The sequence below is a fragment of the Pocillopora verrucosa genome, chromosome 10 (genome assembly GCF_036669915.1).
Source record: "Pocillopora verrucosa isolate sample1 chromosome 10, ASM3666991v2, whole genome shotgun sequence".
NCBI classification, from domain to species: domain Eukaryota; kingdom Metazoa; phylum Cnidaria; class Anthozoa; order Scleractinia; family Pocilloporidae; genus Pocillopora; species Pocillopora verrucosa.
The window spans coordinates 20,153,894-20,173,339 of NC_089321.1; the positions used below are offsets into that span (position 1 = coordinate 20,153,894).

At 36.9% G+C, this 19,446-nt stretch overlaps 2 protein-coding genes across 5 annotated transcripts in view; both read right to left on the reverse strand.

Moving 5' to 3' along the window:
- The window catches only part of LOC131774802 (telomere-associated protein RIF1-like), a 31,172-nt gene extending 22,402 nt beyond the window's left edge, over positions 1-8,770 (reverse strand). The window contains exons 1-12 of one of the 2 annotated variants that reach the window (XM_059090883.2): positions 8,652-8,770; positions 8,322-8,478; positions 7,863-7,938; positions 7,454-7,539; positions 6,432-6,469; positions 5,943-6,046; positions 5,734-5,825; positions 5,135-5,228; positions 4,498-4,596; positions 4,058-4,150; positions 3,564-3,617; positions 3,345-3,429 (exon numbers count right to left, since the gene is read on the reverse strand). In XM_059090883.2, coding sequence (XP_058946866.2) covers positions 3,345-3,429; positions 3,564-3,617; positions 4,058-4,150; positions 4,498-4,596; positions 5,135-5,228; positions 5,734-5,825; positions 5,943-6,046; positions 6,432-6,469; positions 7,454-7,539; positions 7,863-7,938; positions 8,322-8,431 — 931 coding nt within the window. In that variant the 5' untranslated portion in view covers positions 8,432-8,478; positions 8,652-8,770. Of the gene's footprint in view, positions 1-3,344; positions 3,430-3,563; positions 3,618-4,057; positions 4,151-4,497; positions 4,597-5,134; positions 5,229-5,733; positions 5,826-5,942; positions 6,047-6,431; positions 6,470-7,453; positions 7,540-7,862; positions 7,939-8,321; positions 8,479-8,625 lie in introns of both variants that reach the window. The other variant, XM_066173385.1, reaches the window with a different exon arrangement.
- Positions 8,771-9,470: 700 nt separating this feature from the next.
- LOC131774805 (E3 ubiquitin-protein ligase MARCHF8) lies at positions 9,471-17,981 on the reverse strand. Of its 3 annotated transcripts, none has more exons than XM_059090887.2 (4): positions 17,842-17,981; positions 17,246-17,396; positions 13,509-14,273; positions 9,471-12,859 (listed from the first exon to the last, which is right to left on the reverse strand). In XM_059090887.2, the coding sequence occupies exons 2-4, from the start codon at positions 17,276-17,278 to the stop codon at positions 12,410-12,412; spliced, it is 1,248 nt and encodes a 415-aa protein (XP_058946870.2). In that variant the 5' UTR covers positions 17,279-17,396; positions 17,842-17,981; the 3' UTR covers positions 9,471-12,409. The 3 variants fall into 3 exon arrangements, with proteins under 3 accessions (XP_058946870.2, XP_058946872.2, XP_058946869.2); XM_059090889.2 differs by having other exon boundaries at positions 17,837-17,922; XM_059090886.2 differs by lacking the exon at positions 17,842-17,981 and adding an exon at positions 17,629-17,810.
- Positions 17,982-19,446: the final 1,465 nt, after the last annotated feature.

A 19,446-nucleotide genomic window follows, 5' to 3' on the forward strand; every position in this document is an offset into this window, starting at 1 on the left:
AGGAGTTTGTTGGTCAGTCAGGGAGTCAATGAGCTCTGATGAGAGCCTGATTGCAAAAGGTTTGTTTTATCAGGGAGTCAACCAGCTCTGAAAAGAGCTCCTGATTGCAAGAAATTTATTTTTTGACCAGGAAGGCAACCAGCTCTGATAAGAGCCCCTGATTGCAGGAACTTTATTGTTTGATCAGGGAGGCAACCAGCTCTGATAAGAGCTACTGATTGCAAGAACTTTATTGTTTGATCTGATAAAAGCTCCCAATTGCATGAGGTTTGTTGGTCAGTTGGGAAGTCAATCAAAACTGATAAGAGCTCCTGATGGCAAGAAGGTTGTTGTTTGATCAGGGAGTCAATCAGCTCTGATAAGAGCTCCTGATCACAAGGAGTTTGTTTGTTGGTTGAGGAGTCGATCAAATTTGATAAGAGCTCCTGATGGCAAGGAGTTTGTTGGTCAATCAGGAAGGCAATGAGCTCTGATAAGAGCTCCTGTCACTGCAAGAAGTTTGTTGTTTGATCAGGGAGTCAATCAGCTCTGATAAGAGCTCCTGATCACAAGCAGTTTGTTTGTTGGTTGAGGAGTCAATCAAATCTGATAAGAGCTCCTGATGGCAAGGAGTGTGGTGGTCAATCAGGGAGTCAAAGAGCTCTCATAAGAGCTCCTGACTGCAAGAACTTTAATGTTTGATCAGAGGGGCAACCAGCTCTGATAAGAGCTCCTGATCACAATGAGTTTGTCGGTTGATTAGGGAGTCAATCAAATCTGATAAGAGCTCAAGATTGCAAGGAGTTTGTTGGGCAACTGTGGCATCAATGGGCTCTGATAAGAACTCCCAATTGCACGAGGTTTGTTGGTCGGTCAATCAAATCTGACAAGAGCTCCTGATGGCAAGGAGTTTGTTGGTCAATCAGGAAGGCAATGAGCTCTAATAAGAGCTCCTGGTTGCAAGAACCTTAATTATTGTTTGATCAGGGAGGCAACCAGCTCTGATAAGAGCTCCTGATCAAAATGCATTTGTGGGTTCATTAAGGAGTCAATCAAATCTGATAAGAGCTCAAGATTACAAGGAGTTTGTTTGGCAACTGTGGCATCAATGGGCTCTGATAAGAACTCCCAATTGCATGTGGTTTGTTGGTCAGTAAATCAAATCTGATAAGAGCATCAGATGGCAAGGAGTTTGTTAGTCAACCAGGAAGGCAATGAGCTTGGGTAAGAGCTACTGATTGCAAGAAATTTACTGTTTGATCAGGGAGTCAATCAGCTCTGATAAGAGCTCTTGATCACAAGGAGTTTGTTTGTTGATTGAGGAGTCAATCATATCTAACAAGAGCTCCTGATGGCAAGGAGTTTGTTGGTCAATCAGGAAGGTAATGAGCTCTGATAAGAGCTCCTGACTGCAAGAGGTTTTTTGTTTGATCAGGGAGGCAATCAGCTCTGATAACAGCTACCAATGATATGAGGTTTATCAGTCAATTGGGGAGTCAATGAGCTTCTATAAGAGCTCCAGATTGCAGGAAGTGTTTTGTTTGATCAGGGAGTCAGTCAGCTCTGATAAGAGCTCCTGATCACAAGGAATTTGTTGGTTGGTTGGGGAGTCAATCAAATCTGATAAGAGCTCCTGATGGCATGGAGTTTGGTGGTCAATCAGGAGGGCAATGAGCTCTGATAAGAGCTTCTGACTGCAAGAAGTTTGTTGTTTGATTAGGGAGTCAATTAGCTCTGATAAGAGCTACCAATGAAATGAGGTTTATCAGTCAATTGGGAAGTCAATGAGCTCCTATAAGAGCTCCACATTGCAGGAAGTGTTTTGTTTGATTAGGGAGTCAATCAGCTCTGATAAGTGCTCCTGATCACAAGGAGTTTTTTAGTTAATTGGGGAGTCAATCAGCTCTGACAAGAGCTCCTGATGGCCAGTAGTTTGTTGGTCAATCAGGGAGTCAATGTTCTCTGAAGAGAGCTCCTGATTGCAATAACTTTTATTTTTGGATTAGGGAGTCAATCAGCTCTGATAAGAACTACTGATAACAGGGAATTTTTGGTCGACTGTGGCGTCAATGAACTCTGATAAGAGTTCCCAATTGCATGAATTTTATTGGTCAATTGGCTAGTTAATCAGCTTGCATCAAAGCTCCTGATTGCAGCAAGGAGATTGTTGGACAATTGCAGAGTCAATCAGTTCTGATAAGAGCTCCTGATTGCAAGGTTGCAAAGTCAATCAGCTCTGAAAAGAGCTACTGAATGTAAGAAGTTTGTTGGTCAATCGGGGAGTCTGAGCTCATCAGAATTCCCTATTGCAAGAAGTTTGTGGGTTGATTGAGGAGTCAATTAGCTCTGATAAAAGCTTCTGATTGCATTAAGTTTGTTGGTCAATCAGGGAATCAATGAGCTCTGAAAAGAGCTTTCAATTACAGGGAGGCTGTTACGCAATTGAGGAATCAATAAGCTCTGATAAGAGCTCCTGACTACAAGAAGTTTGTTGGTAAATCAAAGTTAAAAAGCTCCTGATTGCAAGGATTTGTTTGGTCAACTGGGTAGTCAATGAGCTGATGTATGATTTGCCATCAATCAATCTAGTATAGGCTGACAAATATGGTGACGAAGTCAGAAGAGGGTTGTCCACTAGCTGTGAAGTGAAAAAATTAACTTCAGTCCCACCAGTACCCAAAAAAGGGAACAGCTTTATCTCAAATCCAATGAACAAGATGGACTTGAGAATTTTTGGAAGTCATACTTGGACTAAGAACATCTGCCGTTTATTCTTTTCAACTGCAAATAGCAACAAAACAACAACTGATCCAAAACAATTATGAATGTTCTCTTATACAGCAAATCGATAAGAAATAATTTAAATGGCATTTTCAAATATATTTCACAAAAACCACATTTATCTTGGTTTCCTTATCAGCCATTGCCAATTGGTCACAGTTAAACTATGCACAATTATCCCACATTAACCAACTGAAAAATAACTGCTCCTCCCCCACCCCACCCTCCACCCTCCACCCCCCACCCTCCACCCCCCACCTCTGCCAGAAAATAAAAGATTTGGTTGAGAAGTTCCCAAGATATTGCTGAAAAGTCTCTGAACATATGAAACTTCCAAGAGCACCATCACTCTTAGGAGTCAAAGAGTTAACCCTTTAACTCCCAAGAGTGATTAACATGTAACTTCTCCCTGTAATATCTAAACATTATCTGGCAAACAGGTCATGAGAATACTCAAACTTATCAGGTAGAAGTTGTTATCTTGATCTAACACCAAATTTTTGTAACTTATTTACAAGAAAATATGTGGCAGCCAGAGGAGGGAATTGACAATCAGATCTTGGGAGTTAAAGGGTTAAATTTACCTGATGAGAGGGCAAAGTTGTCAATAAGGATATTCCAAGCAGAGAAGGACATAACCTGAATTTCAGTTGATGGATCTCGAAATCCCTAAAAGTAATATGACAATGTAAATAATTAGCTGTCTTAAGACTTGACAAATATTGCTCAGTGCAACAAAAGAAAAAAATAAAGTTCTCATTGGAGTTAAACCCCAACAGGAAACAAAACAAAATTACTATTACCTGCTCAACAAGCTTTAGTAAGTCATTAATCAAACCGCCTCCTCTGTGCAAGGTCTGCAGAGAACAAATAAGATTTTAAACAAAAAAATTGTTGATTAGCGCTGATATCTTGATAATTTTCTCAACTCACCCAACCTGCCTACCAAACCTAGATCATTCTTGGCAATGAATTTGTTAATTTTTTTGTATTAATAAGAAGTGTGTATTGAACTCAACAAACACAACTATAATTCACATGATTTAAAGATATACGTATACACGATTGTGCCCTGCCTTGCAGTACATCTCAAAAGTATGTTTATCGTCTTGATTTGAAACTCTATTCTCATAAGAAAAAAAAAAAAAACTTTCGACAATCAAGGATACAAATTAGAGGATAGAGAATTGAGGATCAAGAAACAAGGATTCAGAATCAGGGATTAAGAATTGAGGATTGAGAGCCTTACTGTATGTGTGCTTGGGCCATATTCAGTAAGACAGAACATTTTAATCACCTCTCCAAGAATTTGAACGATGCAACACCAACACTTGAGCACATATAATCCTTTTTTTTCTGAACACATTTTGGGAAACTCTTTCAACAAGCACTGGAAATGAAGAAAAATTAACAAGACAGCTGTAAATCTGGCTCTTCATATGTCAAATGAAAGTTGAATATCTTATACAGTATTATTTTTTATTATTAGGACTGAAGATTTTGCTGAAATCCAGGATATACTGAGTAATGACATCCATGGGATCCTAGCTAGAATCTACCTAAGAGAGGCTACCTCCTACAGGTGGCATATATCTATTACCATTAGAGACACAGTAACTCTTATATTGCATTGCTATATACTTCAAACAAAGGAAGGGAAAGCATGTGGATTTAAAGGAATTATGGATTGAATTATTTCTAATTTTCTAAGGAAGGAGTTAAAAAATATCAACTTACTCCTTTCAGTAGAGGAAGAAGAATTTTTATAACGATTTCTTGGGAGGACATCAAGTGTTCCAATCCAGCATACATCACCATTAATGCCCTCTCACACACCTGAAAATAGATGAAAACCAGCTAGGCTTAAAACTTTACAATGAGTATTGTTCTGCCAGCCAAACTAAAAAAGCTGGGATCATGTGCAATTAAGGAGGTCTTCACCAATCAATTGTGATAATAAATGGGTGACTATATCAGTCTGAGGTCAATTGATGTATCAAGTGATGGTTGGCCAATGTTCAGATGACCAACAGTCTACTAAAATTCAACTAAAAAGTTCTACCTTTTCAGACCAAAACTGATCATGTAGTGCCTCTTACTACCACCTAAAATTGCTGGGAATTCTTAAAAATTTAACAGGTAATGGGGTTGTTGTACCAGTTTGAAAATTTATTGCACCTGCCCTCCTTAAAATAAGGGAGAACATTACATTTAGTTTACCAATAGTTAACCGAATCTTGACCAATCACTGAGAGATGGATAAACCAATATATTGACCAACTATCAGCTACAATCAACCACAGCTACATACAGATCATTGAATCCAAAAAAGTTATTGCAGTGAACAGCAAACTATGTAAATTGAACTCTGTACCTTGATGGCTGAGCTAACCAGCAGAGGAAACACCAGCTTTGCCCAAGAGTCTACTGTCTTGATCATTTCGCTCTTTGGAAGCTGTTGTAGAAGCCTACATTAAATAAAAATTTAGAGTTACTGTATTAATTATTGGAAATCTTGCCTTTAAGGTACAACTCTCCTCAATTTATTCCATACAATGACCTGGCTAGGGTTTCCACCATGATCTTAATTAAGCCCTAAGATCAGTGGAATATCATTAATCCTTTCACTCCCATAGGTGATGAAGCCAGAATTTCTCCTTACATCATCAATACAATAACAAGAAGACAAATGATGACAATAAAGAAAAATATCACCTAGGGAATTACAAGTTGATCCAATACCAAATTCTCTGAAACAACATCATAAGAATTATATGGCAAACAGTAATAAGGATTACTAATGAGATCTTGGGAGTGAAAGGGTTAATAAGGAAGAACTTTGCTGATAAAAAACACAAAGGTGATAAGCAACTATTATCTAGATAGTTTAAATGTCACTAATTCTGATCTGTAACTATTAAATTTACAGCATTTAATTGTCAGCTTACAGAGAGTATATGTAATATATTGTACCTCTCTATCACACAAAGAGCTTCATGATCCACAGTTACAGACTGGAGATCCTTTGTGACAACTGATTCCAAAGTAATAAGAATGGATTCCAACTAAATTGAAAACAAACAATACACCTAATGAATAATCTTTCTAATCAGTACCACAACTATGTAAGAAATCTTAAAGGGTTAATATCTAATCTAAAAGAATTAGAATTCAGTCAATACCTTAGTATTTACAATCCCACTGTGTAAATTCTGTTTAGCAAGACACCACAATGCTCGAGTGCAAACTCCTTTATCCTCAGATTCCTGTATTCTTGTCAAAAGACCTGCCAGAGGATTTCTTGGGTTAATGCTGAGATTCTGATAACACTTAATTCAGTCAAGGCAGTTGAGGCTTATGCAATTTAAGAAAATGTTTAAAACAAGAGTTTAAAGCTATTTCACTTGACAAAATTTTTGCAAGAGGTTGTTTACAATTAATGCCGAGATTCTAATAACAAAAAATTTAATCAAGACAAACGAGGCTTAATACAATTTTAGCAAGGCTATTACAAAGTAAATACAGTTGTTTCATCAAATGAATGTTATTAAAGAGGATTTAGTCAGAGGACACTGTCAGGCACTTTTATGTCAAGTGCTTTCCTTTAAACCTGTTTTTTAGCATCATTGGCACAATTGATCATGGAAGCAATTATGCATATAATAACCTACCTTGAATGAGAACTTGACCATCTGACAAGCAAATTGAACTGCAAAAAGACAATGAAGATAATTTTGATTCATTACGATTATCAGAAACATTACTTCAACTGACTGAGTAAACAAAAATTGGACATGACAAGCTATGGATCAATAACATTTGTGAATGCTAGTTCCAATTAATATGCACGATGAATAAGACTTTGGACTCATCACAAAGACTGGAGGGATGTTAACATCAGATGTAAATTCAGATTGTAAGACCCATGATGTTTCAATGTACCATTTACCACCTTGAACATGCCCAGCCATATCTTGGGTGGATGACAAGGGTACAAAGTATACAAAGAAACCCTGGAAAGTAACTCCTTAAGTTTGCCAGCTTTCGTTTTCTTAGATACATGTACAACCCTATGTAAGTATTAGGACTGCACTATAAACAGAAGTTCAAGCACATTCCTAAATGTAAAACTGGTAAGAGGGTCCCCTGTACTTTTGATCTGAAGCATGATCGGGCAATTTCTTTTCTCAAGAATCATGATTTAACTTTTTCCTTAATTCTTTAATTGTAATTAAAGATGACAATATCTTTTCATCTCCATGAGAACAAATGTTTTTTTTTTTTTAATTTAAATGTGACCCATGAATAAAGAGCTGGATTATACCTGATTTGTGGACCATTTTGTTTTGTGTGATGAATTTTCCACCATTTTTATGTTTTGGCTATACATGGACTTTATATGGATCAATAAAAGTCATAGAAAAGACTACAAATGGTTCTTTAACAAATAAGGTAAGTCAGTAAGTTATCTTTCATCACATAGGACTAGTCAAGGCCAGAAAAGGAAAAATTAATTCATGAATTTGTCTTTCTAATTTTTATGTAACATGGTCATCTCAAATTTTACACAAACATGAAAGAATTCTGGATATTATTTGTGATGGGTGAAAAGGCCAAATATTTTTAAGAGACTTAGTTTCACAAAGGAGTATAGGGGACCCTCTAGTAATATGCAAGATGGCTGTACTCATACCTGGCTATTTCCTCTTGGTAGAGACAGTGACCAAGTGCTTGAAGTGATGCTTGGCATAGATCTGACTTATCAGACTGAATATCTCTCTGTAGAAAATGACACACCAGAAACTGTTGCAATAATGCTTGAAATCTGAACTCATAATAATCATCCTGACATACATAATGACTTTTTCATTTCTAATGTTTGTTTAAAATCTTTAATGTCGAAGCTGCTACCTGAGTTATCAAAATAGGTTAAAATTAAATGCTCATGCAGAAACTGGCAATGCAACAATTCATATGTTGTGTATAAACAGCATATGGTATTACCCAAGTTATGTGTGTATGCTTCTTCCTTGACACCCTTTTCTGTTGTCAAGAGAAGAAACCTTGTATGAAGAGAACAGCAAAAGACAAGGTCTACTTACCCGAAAGATCATGACAACTCTTTTAATTAGATTAAGTAGCTCTTTGACAAATACATCTTCCTCCTCTCTTAAGCGCCTGGAAGGAAATTTCATTACAATTACTGTTTAAATCTTGTTGCCTTTGTGAATGTAGACGAAGAGAACCGAGTTCTTACATGACTCATTCTAAACATCACTTTCATTTCCTCATATAACTTGTATGTAGATTATTGACCTGTGAACAAGGAATTTCTTAAAAAGCCAAAATAAAGAAACACCCTTGAGACTGACTATTTGTAATAAATATGGGTCTAAAGTGTTAAGCTTCAAACGTTAACACACTCTTTATTTCGATCCTATTTGATTTTGATGGCAAAGTGAAGATGATCGCCAATCGGAAATATATTTCCAACAGCTAATACTAACAGTTTGAATTTAATACGTAAACATACTTTAAACTAGTTTTCGTTCGTGACTTACTCTGTCATTCTCAGATAAGCATCGACTTGATCATCACTCGCCGCCATGTTGTCTTCGAGAATGCGAAGAAGAGGTTCGAAAAGCCCTTCGCATTCCGGTATAGTTACCATCTTTTTTCCCTCTAGAGATGTTCCTTGAAATATCAGATCTATAGATTCTGCAGCAAAAGCAATAGCAGGGTCACAAAAAGCCAGGCTTGATCGCAAACGTACCTAAGTTGAGATCATCAGTGAAATTGCAAGCGTCCATGTTCGACGCGTGTACTGCAACGACCTCAGCTTATTTGCAATCGCAAATTGCTTACTTGCGGTCTCATGCAAATCTTCGTACCGTATCAATAAGTTTCATTAATAAGATTTCACTCGGAGAAAAAATCATCAAAGGCTTCTAATAACTCGTAGTCTTTATCGCTCAGAAGTATCAGATCGATTCTGCCGCGAAGGTTTCTCTGCAAATCGCGCCAAAGTTATGATTCACCCCTCTGATTGGCTCCTAGTTCTCAACCAGAGCTTCTCAGCAAGAACCATTACAAAGAGTCCTGGACCCCATATTAAAATATTAAATGATCACGCGGCTTCTCCTCGGTCAATTGAACGTTCTGCGCATGTGCACGCAGCGGAATGGTGTTCTGGTGTGCCTTTTTAAAGAGTAGGTTGACTTAAAAGGAGTTAGACAAATCACAGAAGCCAGTTATTCACTGGTTTTAAAAAAACCCATAGCTTTCTTAGTGTAGCTCAAAGCAAAATGGTAAATAAACAGGCTACCGTTGTAAGTGCGTCTTGTCTTGGAAAAGTACCACGATTACCTCTTCTCTACTTTTGCTTCCTTTTAAAACTTTCTAAGAATTTTTTTTCCACACATTCTGTGGGAAAGTGTCCGTTTCTTGTAATTGGCTTTGCGCGGGAATCGGCACGCAGCCAGCCAAAATTGATACCTCAGTGCATTTTGATCGTGACACGCGATTAAACTCGTGAATATATCTCGTGTTCACCGTTTTCCGAGTTTTGCGGTAAGAGTAACGAAGGTTTCCCTACACACATGCATGCACATACATTATACATTCCCCAAATGATTGGGGAAAATAGATGTAAGCCAAAAGGCTAATTAATATTGCAGCCCCACTCTACACTAATAATCAGTCAACAGTAAGTCATGTCATAACCTTAACATAGATAATATGTGATTTATTTCAACTCCTGAATTAACTTAACAAATCCAAGGTTGAGTTACTTTTGCTTAACATAAAATCTTCGAAAAAATCGAAGGCAATACTAGATTAATAGTTTGCGATCACGCAAATCAGACTGCATATTGGAAAAGATAGTAATCACTGAGACGAGACAAGGAAAGTAAAGATTTTAGAGCAGTTTTCAATTGATAATCAATAGTGATCCTGGACTGGGGGATTGCTTCGGTTCTGCTTTACCCCGGTAAGTGATTGGTCTAAAAAATGCGTGCTATTGTCTCAAGCAATCAAATGCAAAACTGAAACGGATCCCAACTTTGGGTTACCCGCGTCTTCCGTGCTTCGAGCAGGTCATTTGTTTTTACTTTCAGTTCTCAATGGTTAATGATAATGTTAACCTCTGTTCTGATTGGTTGTTGTAACTACTTTGGTCTTCACTTTTCGACACTCAATTGAAAACTTGCGTATGATCTTCACAGGGCGGACAAAGATTATATAGGAGGAACCAGTTAAACTTTCTTCCAACTGTAGATGTCTAGGATGCAATAAATATGTCCAAGTTATTAAAATGAACGGCTAAAAGTCGTCAGCTGATGTCTCTTCTTTGACCGTTCAAAACATTGCTTAGAACGAAAGCAAACAACCGAGAAAGTATAATGATTTACATATAATAGCTTAAAAAAGACATTTCATTGTTGTGCCAGCATTCAAAATTCCTGAGTAAAACCCTTAACTGTCATCTTCGTTTGTATTTCTTCTGGATAACTCAGCACTTCAACTTCTAGGACCCACTAAGTATTTTGCAATTTCTCTCTTGAATAATTAAAGAATTTGAACATATATAAAGTTAACACCTTCTACAGAAACCTGCTTATTTTGACACTTCAGAGATTATAGGGATTAAGTTCATCTATAATAACAAAAGAACCAAGCAAGTTAAGCTTTCACTTTGCACTACTGCACAGTTTCGTATCTCTACTTCTCCGAAGAGACGTTTTTCTACCAATTAATTTTAACTTTTAAGTAATAACATGTCTTTCGAAAAATAGACACTGATGATGACTGATTGCTAAAATAACCAAACTCTTTCAATTTTTTTCGTTTCCATGCTCAATATTTTATATTTTTGAAGTGAAATTTTGGTAACCTATGTTATCGTAGCTTGTAGTAATTAAAGCTCGGATTAGTATATACTAAGACAGTGGATAGCAACGAAGGTGCATTCCTCTAAAAAAAATTGGGTAAATCTGCAATTCACAAGCTTAAACTAGTTGCATTTATCCTTTAAGGCTGTAGAATCAATAGTTGCCTAACTGTGTGTGTATTTGTGCCCTTTTTTTATGTACAGCATACAATGCAAGCAATATTTCAATATGTAATACTGTCAAGCACAAATTCTAGTGCTTCAAGAAACATGTACATTTACTTCCCATCATGGAATTGTAATGTATAGGCCCATGCAGTGTGCAGTGGAGGAGGGGGGCACTTCAAAACAGGGGAATATCAGAGGAGAAAAATAAGGTACATGTGCCTTCACTCTTTGTCAAGAAATTACCCTTTAACTCCAAAGATCCGATTGATAATTCTTCCTTCTAGCTGTTACACATTTCCTTGCAAACAAGTCATGAGAATTTGGTTTTCTCCCTTCAAGCTGTCCCACATTTCCTTGCAAACGAGTTACAAGAATTTCCTTTTAGATCAAGATAATTTCAACCTGATAAGTTTGAATATTCTCATTATCTGTTTGCTGTCCTTTTTGAGATTGAAAGAGCTCTGCGGTAATTCACTATAATATCAAGTGAATAGTGCCTTTCAGAGGTGATTAGCCAAATACTAAAGAGCAACCAAAGAGCAACACAACGCTTTCTGCTTTGCTCCTGATAATTAAGTGGTAAATACACCAATCAGTAAATGAGACAGCTGTGGTATAAAAAAGTGTATCAATGAAGTTTGGTTTGATATGTTGAGGTGCTAAAATAACAAGTTTTGTGGTTGAAAAAAAAAACTAATATTAAAAACAAAAAAACAATGAAATTGGCTTTATTTCCCCAACTTGTGTTAAGAAAGGCCCCTCTCCTCCTTGCCTAACATTTCAATGAAAACTTTTGATGGATAACTACTATAAATGTGTTTTTCACTGGGATAGTACACACTGTATTTTACACAAACAGGTTTACAGTTCCAGATAATTGCTAGAGATATACCATGCTCCCACCACCCTCCACTTTTTTTAAACTCATTTTATGATCATTTTTTTCAGCTGGGTTAAAAAAAGGAAGTTTTTGTCTTATCTTTGCCATTTAATAGCTATACTTTCTTGTCACTTTGGTTCTGACTGCAACAAATGTATTGTCAGAAGACCAACTTCATGTATTTTGGGCATCAGTTTACCTTTTTCACAGAGGTACCAGTCATATCTGAAGCTGTTTGAGGTCATTCCAAAAATTTACAAAAATGTTTGGAAGAGTTGTGACACAACCTTACCTTCAGAAGTCTCCCTTCTAATATGACATTTTCTAGGAAGAGCAACATCAATTAACAAGGACTTCTCTCCTCTTTGACTGGCTACAGCCTTTATGATAAACTTCATTCATATTTACGAATGAATTAGTCAAGGCTGTGAAAAATGCAAGTTTTCTGGTTTTCATCAGGTGTGAGCAATTGGTCAGCAGACTTAAGGTAGCATGAGATTACATTTCTGGTCTACAAGCCCGAGATTCACACTTGAGACAAAAGAGTTTGCAAATAAACATTGAACTATGCACAAAATTTTTTGTAGAAGAAGTTGTATATTTGTCCACGTGGCAGTCAGGTGTAAGTAAAATTAAAGAAACGGCATACAAGCTGTAACCTGGATATCATTTGTTGGTAACAGCTCTTTGAACTTCAGTCTGTAAAGCCATCACACCCATGCTTCAGAATTATTTCTAGAAGCACCGTCACTTGATGATGTCTGACCTCTCTCAGTGTCTTCCACAGCTGAGCTGTTTGAAGACTGCTGTGGACGTGCTCTCTGCAATAAAGCCACATCGACTCCTCGGACAACATTGTTGTTTTCAGTTGTGTAGCATTCAACTACCACATTTTGATTCAGTGCTGCCCATCGTTTGGAATATTGTTTAAAATGCTTCAAACTATCAAAGTACAAGCCACCAACAGCTAGAGCAATGAATAAGCCATTCACCATATAAGCAAACTTTACTTCTTCTGTTGTACGTTCAGCAATTGCAGATGGAGTAGTGCTGACACGAGACCAGATGATCCATGTGACAGAAGTCAAAAGCATTGTTGCAAATGCAATGAAAAGTCCTATGTGTAGCCATCCCTTTGTACTTACTTCAGGAAAAGACCACTGCAGAAAGAGGAGTGGAAAAAATTGAATATATGAACAAAACTTTTAGATTTTTAAATAATTCTAAGGCTGCTAGAACCATCATAATTTTAAATTCCCTGACGATTCATGAATGATGGTAGCCATAATCTATAAAACTCTTTACAACAACTTGTAGATTACAACTTAAGTCATTGACAAACTGGCCTGCAAGGATCATGCCATTATGTTAATAGGATCTTCACTAAATAAATTTAAGTTTTACTTGTTAATTGTTACTCTGTTATTCTACTTGTTGTGCACCTCAAAAACATGTTGGGGTGTTATCCAACCATGCCATGCCTTAGTAAGTGTCAAAAGATACAGTATGTCCTTGGCCTACCCCTCCCCCTGACAAAACTAAGATTATCATAGGGGATATTAGGACACTTGGTTTCATTCTGATACTAACAATGATTCATTCAGTCTGTTCATCTGGGGTGATAGTAGTGCTAAAAATGACAGTTCATAATGACTAACATTTCAAAAAGCCTCCCAATACATCCATGAAAGTTATTCTTACTATAAGCTAAACATTCCTCACAAGTTCATTCTGAGAATTTGGTGGTGGATCAAATGGTAATTCCATTCAAAAGTTTAAGAGTAATAAACAAAGAAAAGTTTACTGTACCCTCCAAAAGCACTTCACACTTTCCTTCCTAGTCTTGAATTTAAACTTGCATAGCTCACAACTCTGATGTCCAGATTTTGAAACCCAGTTCAGTATACAACTCTGATGAGCATACTTTACAGTTCCAGTGCATTTGCATGGTTGTATGAGCTCTTCATCCTCACTGCCACCATGACAAATGCGGCACATTAAACCACAGCTCTCCCGTAAATCTGTAAGTTTGCTGAGTGACGAAGAAATGCTAGGATCCCCAACACTTTTCTTAAAAGGCTTAATTGTAACTCCAACACTTTCCAACACTGACACAGAACTACACTTTCGCACTATTTTGAAGTTCTGGTTTTTATCCCTTGGCAACAACTGAGATTCCTCATTTACACTGTTTGAACAGATTGAGGTCAACAGTTGCAAGCTTTGTGACTTGAATTTCATTTCACCCATTCGATCATCAAAGCTGTTCTCCTGAATCACTGGCCCCTGTTGTGAGCAGAAAAAGTAGAAATCTGTTGAACCTGGACCATTTCCTTTGTCCACCAAATAGTGTGGCTGGCAGGTATAACTTGGAGTTTGCTCACAACCATTGTAAGAAGCATCCAATTCCTTTACTTCTGGTACTTCTGATACATCACACTCTGAGTCTGCTGACAGCAAAAGTGGCTCACTTGCCATACCAAGCTTTTTGCTGGAAAAGGAATTTGGCTGACTAACTTTACTGCCACTAGTGTTGTCCTTCTTGTTCAAACTTGGCAAACTTTTGGAGAACAGCTAAAAATACAATTTAAACAAAATTATTCATAAGAGACTACACAGAATTTTCAAACAACCAGATAAATATATATACACAATATTTACTTGTGTATAAGTCAACCTTTTATGACCAAAAACTCAGCCCAAAAAAACACCCTTGACTTATACATGAGCCATACACAATTAGACCTGACCCAAGTAATTCAAGAAATTAGCATAAAAATTGCATCAAGTCCATTTGGAAAACTGAGGTTACAAAACCAGTTTCAACTATGTTCAAGTATGGTCAGTTTTCAGTGCATTCTTCATCAACTAAAAAAGTTTTAAATAATACATTTTAAGTGGCTTAAATGCAAAGCTACTGGAGCTGATTTCAATTGTGTGTTCTGATCTGTAGAGCAAACATTTTTTCTTACAGCTTCAATGCTATTTACAGTGCTGAACTTTCATTTTCATCAAAGGATTTCAGTAGCTAAGTGACCCGGCAAATGCTAAGCTCTCGTGTGGTCTTATTTGTTATGTGCGATCCTTTTGAAGTGTTCCTTTGATCTACTCAATCTCCTTTCAAACTCAACACTAAGATAAAGGTTAGTTAAATGTAAGAATATATCATTTTCAATGAAATTTACAAAATTTGGTTAAATACTTCTTTCAGCAAATCGAAGTGCTCGTATATGCTTAAATTGTGGTGATATAAATACAAGTGCTAATAAATTTGCAGCACACAGTTACAGTTTGCTCTGCAGTTTTTTTATTTTTTAATTCCCCATGTTTTCAATACATTCTCAGAAATAAGAGATTAACTTTTTGGGGAATTTCTATTGGTCTGAATTATACCTCAGTCTTTAACTAGAAATGATGAAAAATCCAATTTTTGACCTTGAAAATAGTGGGTCAACTTATACACGAGTGCAACTTATACATGAGCAAATACAGTATATATATATATATAGTAACTGAAAGTGCATCTTTCCCAAGAGCACAAAACAGTGACCCATGTAAAACCAACATCCACATCTTTTGAGCTTGATTCCACTATCCAAACCATTATGCAACAAAATTATGTCTCCCATCTGGAACTTGTTTTCAAGTATGGGACTCATCCATCGTTAGTAAGGATAAGAATGCATATTGCTCAGTCAAGTTATTGGGCAACTGTGTCTCCATTTGGTTTACTGGACCTGAGTTGAATATACTTTGGTGAATGACAAGGTAGCAAAGGGGGATCCTGATACTGTTTCACACACTTATTTTAAAAATAATTACTGTGTTATGTATATAGAAGGGAAAAGTTCAAATCTCTCTTCTTGTGTGTTAAAAGTTTCAGAGAAATCTTGAAGATTCATTAAAAGAAAAACAATTCACAGGTTATGAGTAATGCACGAGGCAAATCACATTTCACGCTTGCTCGTACATGTAAATTAAAAAATCATATTTGCCTTTCAGTAAAATTAATACTTCACAACACAATTTTGGCCCAGATCACATGTCATAAATACACTCTTTGTCACTTTTGAATAAACTTCAGTGACTCAATTTATACTAGTATGTTTTACCAACTCAAATATGATTTCCAATTGGGGAAACATGTCACATGCCATGAGTCACAACTCATGAACTTTTGACTTGCATGTGATCAGCTTGTCTACCTAAAACAACATTGCATTGTGTGCTAAATGGCATTAAGGAAATAATATTTTAGAAGGAGCGGCCATTTTTTAGTTGGGAGGGATATCAACACACCTCAGGAAGGAGTCTATGGGAAACAGTGAGTTCTTGTTTCCCTGAGACACTAAGTGTCCCCCAAGGCAAACCTAGAGGAAAATTGAGGATCTGGAGGAAACAAAATTCACTGATTCCTTTGGGGTCAGTCATCAAGAGCTAGATATGACACAGTTAGAATAAGATATGCATCATGTGAGATATATTGTTGATATGACATCTGAGATGAGTCTAAATCAGGCTATGATTGTTATTTTTGTCTAAAAGTGTTTATTGACAATTTGGATGGAAATCAATGACCCAAAGCAATTCTTCAATATCCTGCTGGTCTCTGAATGAAAGTGCAGTACATTAGTTTACCCAATTTTATTATTTTCACTTTCGAAATGTGATCTGCAAATTCAATTTGGTTACACAAGAGTAAGCAACTCAAAAACAAAAGATTTTCCTCCAAAAGGTCAACGATAATGATCTTAATGTAGAAACTACATAATCTGTACTAAAATAAAATTCATAGCGAAAGGAATACCAAAAATACAAATTGAATGTGGTTTAAAATCAATGAAATTAGAACCAAGAAGAAAATTTATGTCACAGTCACAATGTGTGTATTTAACATTTTCCTTTGTGTTTCTCCACAAATAAAAGCATGGTTTTGTACCCTAGATGAATAAATTTCAAGTGACTTAAGTGGGTAAAAATGCACAGATTAGACCCTATAGCCATTTGAGACACTCCTTTTAAATAAACGTCACCTACCATTTTAACTGCTTGGTGTTCCGACTTAAAAGGAAAAAGTCTGCAGCTTTCGACAACTTTGAGTTTACTGTCAAAACATTATTTCAGATGGTTCCTTTTTTCCCACCATGCTTGAACGATTTAATTCCGACCTCATTCGAAAACAGAAGTTTGATAAACATCCCCTACACCTGATTGGATTCAGCAAGGGACTTTTCCCTTTACAAGAAGCGAAACTAATTATTATGAAGCGAGTCAAAGTTTCTAGATTCTTTACCACAAAATATTTCCTTAAAATCTTAATGAATAAGGAAGGCGCACTGGAAACTTATGAGCATGATAAATACAGCAAAATAAATGATACATGAAATATAAACATGACTATATATTGTGTTCGCATGATTAAGCATAAAACAAAAGAGAAACAGCAAATTGCAGCGCACTGGTTTGAAAGAATCTCTAGCGATGTGCTCAGGCAAACGTCTCTGGCATTTCCGCCGTCTTAGATAAAATAATCGTTTCAAACTTACAGACTTTGAATCCATTGTTACCGATGTCAGCATAAAATGTGAACAAGCTTGTACCCTGTTGCTGTCAATTTCCACACAAAGGCGATTTGTACACAGCAAGCAAGTCCTGTGCTATTGTAGTGAAACTTACTTCAAATGGTCTTTAGTATTCCTTCAAATGAACAGAAAGGAAATTTCAAGAGTCAAATTATGAATTATGGAGAAAGTTCGAAATTTATGAGCGCTCACACGCAGCTGCCAACCATTCGTATGTACATTTAAGAGCATATTTCATTACAAACCCAACACAATGGTCGTTAAGTTCAGTGAGTAAACTCACTTAAACACCATTCTAAAGAAATGAGTCTAGTTGTAATACGCATATTTAAACCCCTGCTACTCACCATTTGTGTTAGACTTGAGGGCGAAAGCATAGCGAGTAATTACGGCGGCCAAAGCCGCACATTTAAGCACAAAGGCTAAACATGGCGGTCAAATATTTTGAAAAGCAATCGCCTTTCACGGGGTTCTCATGTGAAAGCGTTCACAGATATCACATGAAATCCCCGTGGATTTTGTTCTTTTAATCGAAAAACGAAAATTAAGTTGTACCTTACCCTTCTTTACTTCGGTCAGTCTCAAAATCTCGAGCGAATCTCACATTCTCGGCTGTAATGTGATCACGCATTCGATAATGGACCGAAACTGAGTACGTATTTTCGAGAAGAAAAAAACAATCTCGCCCGCTCAGTCGCTGCAGGCTCCCCCCCCCCTCCCCCACTAATTCATATATTTGTCAACTTACATGTCACGCAATAATTGTGAACTGCTAACTCAGGCGGAGAGGACGAAGAGCGCTTCATAACACAACAGGGTAAATAAAGGCCCAGCACTGACATTCAGTACCACAACCGCGCCACAAAACATAAAAGGATAGCCCCTTCACATCTGTTTGCGTTTTAAGAAATATTCGTCGGACTGAAGAAGTAAACACTCAGTAAAGAGCAGGAGCAAAAGCCTATCATCGACTTTGAAGGAAAAGGATTGGCTACTTTAGTGATGAATTATGCAAGACTTGCGTGATTTTATGTGACGCTGTCTCAGATAGTTTGATTGTATTAAACATAGTGGCAAATTTCTTTGAAGTGTGTTATTCGTGTATTTCACCGCGACTGTCATTTCCTTAGAGCACTCATAGTGAATTTTTACAAAATAAATGTCGTAAGTGACAGATCTAACCTATCAGGTGACAGTACTATTTAAATGCGGGTCGAAAAACAAGTGTTTGTTATCTCACGTCTTCACTTTCGAATATCGATCTGGAAAAAATTAAAAAAAAACTTGCGGATTATTTTCTTATTTCAACTTGGGAGAGCGTACCTTTCGTTTGCGTGTTTTCCATGTTTTAAAAGCACCTGCTGTCATTTTTGCCATTAACTCTAAATCCAGGAAACATCCGTATAATTTTACGTATTCTATTTGCGATTATTTTTTAATGTGGCATTAAAACGCCCAAACAGCTCATTATATTTTTAAAAGCCGTGTAGACGGGAAGTTGGAAAACGCGACATCATTGGGCAGTTGATTATTTCATAAAGGTAGGGAGATCGAAACAACTTAAACAGGTCAAATTTCAGATGACAGTTAAAATTAAAATAGTTAACTTTAAGCTATATCCTGGTGTACCGGTTAACCAAAATATGTCCTGGTGTGCCGGTTAACGATACTTGCGTGACATCGGTCAATCGAATGATAGCGTGACAGCTAGATAATTTGATAAGTAATGAATGCTTTGAAAATAAAATGCAATAAAATGCCGGCATTGGTTCATTGTTGGGTTACTTAGGTTATTTGAGCCGTTTGGATCTTTTGAATCAGTTGGGTCATTCGGGCCAGTTGGGTCATTTGGGTCAGTTGGGTCACTTGGGCTAGTTGGATCACTTGGACCAGTTGGGTCACTTGGGCCAGTTGCGTCATTTGAACCAGTTGGGTCATCAGTTATCTATAAACCAGGTGAATTTTAATCGCCGATTTCCCACCACAATCGCCAAAATACAAATGCTGACCTAGGCGCCTGTTAGTTCATTCTGGCTTTTCTCGCCATCAAAGAAGCTGCTCACAAAAGTCACATAGTTAGTTTTTCGATATTCGGTATATCATGGACACTCAGTATTACTTTTGTTTGTAAAACCTTTAATTACCGACGATGGAAGGTTTAAAAC